Source organism: Triticum aestivum, chromosome 6D (genome assembly GCF_018294505.1).
Source record: "Triticum aestivum cultivar Chinese Spring chromosome 6D, IWGSC CS RefSeq v2.1, whole genome shotgun sequence".
NCBI classification, from domain to species: domain Eukaryota; kingdom Viridiplantae; phylum Streptophyta; class Magnoliopsida; order Poales; family Poaceae; genus Triticum; species Triticum aestivum.
The window spans coordinates 344,600,959-344,605,629 of NC_057811.1; the positions used below are offsets into that span (position 1 = coordinate 344,600,959).

Genomic DNA, 4,671 nt, shown 5'->3' on the forward strand with positions numbered 1-4,671 from the left:
ATCCTTGACCATATCATGTACATCAGCACCAGTACGGTGGCGTGGCTTCGTCCGGTGATCCGCCTCACCTTTGAAATGCTTGCCTTTCTTTCTTACGGGATGCCTGCTCGGAAGAAATCGACGATGTCCCAGGTACACATTCTTCCTACAATTGTCCAAATATATACTATCGGTATCATCCAAACAGTGCGTGCATGCGTGGTATCCCTTGTTTGTCTGTCCTGAAAGGTTACTGAGAGCAGGCCAATCATTGATGGTCACGAACAGCAAGGCCTTTAGGTCAAATTCTTCCCGCATGTGCTCATCTCACGCATATACACCTGTTCCATTCCACAACTGTAACAGTTCTTCAACTAATGGCCTTAGGTACACATCAATGTCGTTGCCAGGTTGCTTAGGGCCTTGGATGAGCACTAGCATCATAATGAACTTCCGCTTCATGCACAACCAAGGAGGAAGGTTATAAAACATAGAGTCACAGGGCAGGTGCTATGGTCGCTGCTCTGCTCCCCAAAAGGATTAATGCCATCTGCGCTTAGACCAAACCATACGTTCCTTGCGTCATCTACAAACTCCTTCCCGTACTTTCTTTCGATTTTTCTCCACTGCGACCCGTCAGCGGGTACTCTCAACTTTCCGTCTTTCTTACGGTCTTCTCTGTGCCATCGCATCGCCTTGGCATGCTCTTTGTTTTGGAACAAACGTTTCAACCGTGGTATTATAGAAGCATACCACATCACCTTGGCAGGAATCTTCTTCCTGGGGCGCTCGCCCTCGACATCACCAGGGTCATCGCGCCTGATCTTATAGCGCAATGCACCGCATACCGGGCAAGCGTTCAAATCCTCGTACTCACCGCGGTAGAGGATGCAGTCATTAGGGCATGCATGTATCTTCTGCACCTCTAACCCTAGAGGGCAGACAACCTTCTTTGCTTCGTACGTACTCTCGGGTAATTGGTTGTCCTTTGGAAGCATATTCTTTATCACTACCAGCAACTTTCCAAATCCCTTGTCAGATACACCATTCTCTGCCTTCCATTGCAGCAATTCCAGTGTGGTGCCCAACTTTTTCTTGTCAACTTCGCAATTCGGGTACAACAATTTCTTGTGATCCTCTAACATGCGCTGCGACTTCTTCTCCAAATCACTTGCGCAGTTTCTCTTTGCATCGGCAATGGCCCGACCTAGATCATCAGCGGGCTCATCTGATGCCTCTTCTTCAGCTTCTTCCCGCATTGCCGGCTCAGCTTCTTCCCCCATTGTTGTATCATCGTATTCAGGGAACCCATGACCAGGATAGTTGTCGTCGTCCTCTTCTTCTTCATTGTCTTCCATCATAACCCCTCTTTCTCCGTGCTTGGTCCAAACATTATAGTGGGGCATGAAACCGGACTTAAACAGATGGACGTGAATGGTTCTTGACGTAGAGTAATTGTGATCATTCTTACAGACTAAACATGGACAAGGCATAAAACCATCCGCCCGCTTGTTTGCCTCAACCGCAAGCAGAAAAGTTTGCACGCCATTAATGAACCCGGGAGAGCATCGGTCATCGTACATCCATTGTCGTCTCATCTTCATTACACAACACCGAAAAGACCAAATTAATACAAATTCATACATAAAGTTCATACAAGACTTAAATGCAACAAACAAATAACTCTCTAACTAAAGAATTTAAATGCAACAACAAATGCGATCAAGATCGCAACTAAGGTAACAATTGATCCAACAGCATAATGATACCAAGCCTCACTATCAATGACATATTTTCTAATCTTTCTAATCTTCAAGCACATTTTCTCCATCTTGATCTTGTGATCATCGACGACATCGGCAACATGCAACTCCAATTCCATCTTCTCCCCCTCAATTCTTTTCAATTTTTCTTCAAATACTCATTTTCTCTTTCAACTAAATTTAACCTCTCGACAATAGGGTCGGTTGGAATTTCCGGTTCACAAACCTCCTAGACAAAAATATCTATGTCAACTTGATGGGCATAATTTTTCATAAACACGAAATGCAACAACTAGTTTTAAAAGAGAATATACCACATCCGAATCATAACAAGGACGAGGGCCGACGGGGACGGATATCAAAACCATGGCACTATGTATAACAAACAACGTACGGGTAAGATAATTATACGAGTAACTATATATCCAAATCACACAAACATCAATTTGGTAATGTAAAACATTCATGAACAAGAGGCTCACCACAAGGTGGTGCCGGCGACGGAACGGTGCGGGCGATCGACTGTGGTTACGACGGAGATTTAGAAGGCACTAAGTAAACCACACCTACATACGCAAACTAAGTGTTATTTTTAACATCAAATTGCATATAAATCAAATACTAGCACATATATTTCCTCCCAAATTACTAAGCTCATAAATTAATCACTATACAAAGCATTGCAAGAGCTAATCTAGCAATGAGAGATGAAAGGACAAAGTTGCTAACCTTTGTGATCATTTGAATGAATGGAGGCCTTCAAATCTTGACAAATTTTGGGCAAAATGTGTGATGAGCTTGAGAGGAAGAAGGGAAGAACAGAGAGGAGGGGGGAAAGGGGAAGAACAGAGCGAGCTCGAGTGGAGGAAGGGTTTATGTAGGACGACCTTTAGTACCGACAACATCCTGCCACCACTCACTTTAGTACCGGTCCGTGGCACGAACCGATGCTAAAGGTCGGCCACGAACCGGTACTAATGAAAGCGGCCGGCTAGCCGTTGAAACCGGCACTAATGCACACATTAGTGCCGGCTCAAAAGTAAACCGGCACTAATGCACACATTTGATTCTTTTTCTACTAGTGAGAGCTGAAGGACCAACACAATCAAAGAGTTCACAAACAACACCATAACTCCGCAGGCCAACATGCATGGCTGCCTCGTTTTAACTGTCGTCAACAGCGGTCTAAAATAACAGTTTGAACAGTCAACACTGGTCACCAGGATCGATCCGCCAGAAAAGCCTTGCCGGCCGGTCCACCACAAATTGCACACCAGTGGAGTAGCACTAGTAAATTGGCGTAGTAATTCTTCTTCTTGTATTACTAGTACTGGCCAGTACTGACTGCGGCGCTACAAGGCCAGTTGGCAGCAGCATCTCCACCTGCACTGCCATTACCTCGGCAGCTAAGTTTGGAGCATACAAATTGCCGAGCGACAGGAACACTACCACAATAAGCATTCGCCTCCTACTTTACCACGCCACCACCACCTCCCTCACTCAGTCTCAGTCTGCCCAGCGAGAGCCAAGACGAGACAGCAGCACTACAAAACACAACGTCAGCTAGCTGCCGGCCGACTCATGCCGGAGAAGCCTCCGCCGCTCGGGCGCCGTCCGACGGCCTCGGCGAGCTGGGTCCGGTCCCTTCACTGCAAGTCCATGGCGGCCGATGACGTCGCTGCCAATGTCGCGGCACTGCCAAAGAAGTCGCACCTCCTCCTCCCGTCGAGCTGCGCCAGCTCCGGCGACGCCCAAGGGGACGTCTCCTCGTGCAAGCCCAAGCTCAAATCGAGCTCGAAGACTAGTTCGGGGACCAAGAAGCCCAAGGCGGCGAAGCCGACGTCCGTGCCGCCGTCGCCTCCTCCCGGCCCGCTCGGCCCGCTGCCGGCGCTGACCGAGCTCCCGGCGGGGCACTCCTCGCGGCAGGTGGTCGAGATCATCTTCCTCTCGTCGTGGTCTCCTCTCCCGCCGGCGCCGGCCGCTGCTGCCGGTGGCGCGTTCGCGGGGGAGGTGGAGATGCTGTTCCGCGTCCACAACCAGGCGCGCGCCGTGGCGCGCTTCGAGGACTACCGCGCCGCCGTGCGCGCCCGGGCCGGGGGCGCCTCCCGCAGCGCCGCCGACGGCAACGAGATGATGCGCTTCTCCCCGGCCCCGCCGCACGGGAGCTCCTCCTCGGACAGCGCGTCCCTGCGCGTCGTCCGGACCTTCGACGGCAGCGGCGGCGCGCACGCCAGCGGGCGCGGGCCGGAGACCGGCCGGCGGGCCATGTTCCTGTGCAGGGTGATCGCCGGGCGGGTGGCGGAGGGGCCATGCTCCGAGGCCGCCGGCAAGGAGTACGACTCCGTCCGCGGCGGCAAGGGCGAGCTGGTGGTGTTCGATCGGCGGGCGGTGCTCCCATGCTTCCTCATCATCTACAAGCTGTAAATAAACAATGCCCAGTCCAGTAACCTCTGCCGCTAATATTGATTTTGGCACTCACTCCCGTGTTAACCATCAACTGCATGCATGTAATAGTTTTTGGTAAATCCCCGTCGACCCGATCACACACCCAGTCGGAGCGGTTAGCGGGTTAAGGCATGTACAGTCGCCGTACCACCCTGCACTTGGTGCACCTGTAGTGCTGTACTGTGCAAGTGTGTCTATGCTCGCCTTGCGTCCGGGCGCGGGTACGTGCAGCGGGCCACTGTGGCAGTCGCACTGTGGTTGGTTTATTATTCCCGGGAGTTGTCGTGTTCGATGGGGAGGGGGAGGCTTTTGAGGCTTTCGTCTTGAGGTAAGACAAAGGGAATGGAACGGCCGGCGTCGCATCGCATCGTATCAGTGTCATCAGAGGAGAGCGCGTGCCTGGGAATGGGACGCCGTGCCGCTGAGCGGGGAAGGGGATGGACCGATGCACGGCTGATCGGCCTGTGAGTATGAGCCGGGCCAG

General features: G+C 51.7%; 1 protein-coding gene across 1 annotated transcript; it reads left to right on the top strand.

Annotated features, from left to right (window-relative positions):
* The first annotated feature begins 3,082 nt into the window (after positions 1-3,082).
* On the top strand, positions 3,083-4,216 carry LOC123141607 (protein enabled homolog). Its single transcript, XM_044560704.1, has one exon. The coding sequence runs from the start codon at positions 3,324-3,326 to the stop codon at positions 4,164-4,166; it is 843 nt and encodes a 280-aa protein (XP_044416639.1). The 5' UTR covers positions 3,083-3,323; the 3' UTR covers positions 4,167-4,216.
* The last annotated feature ends 455 nt before the right edge of the window (positions 4,217-4,671 follow it).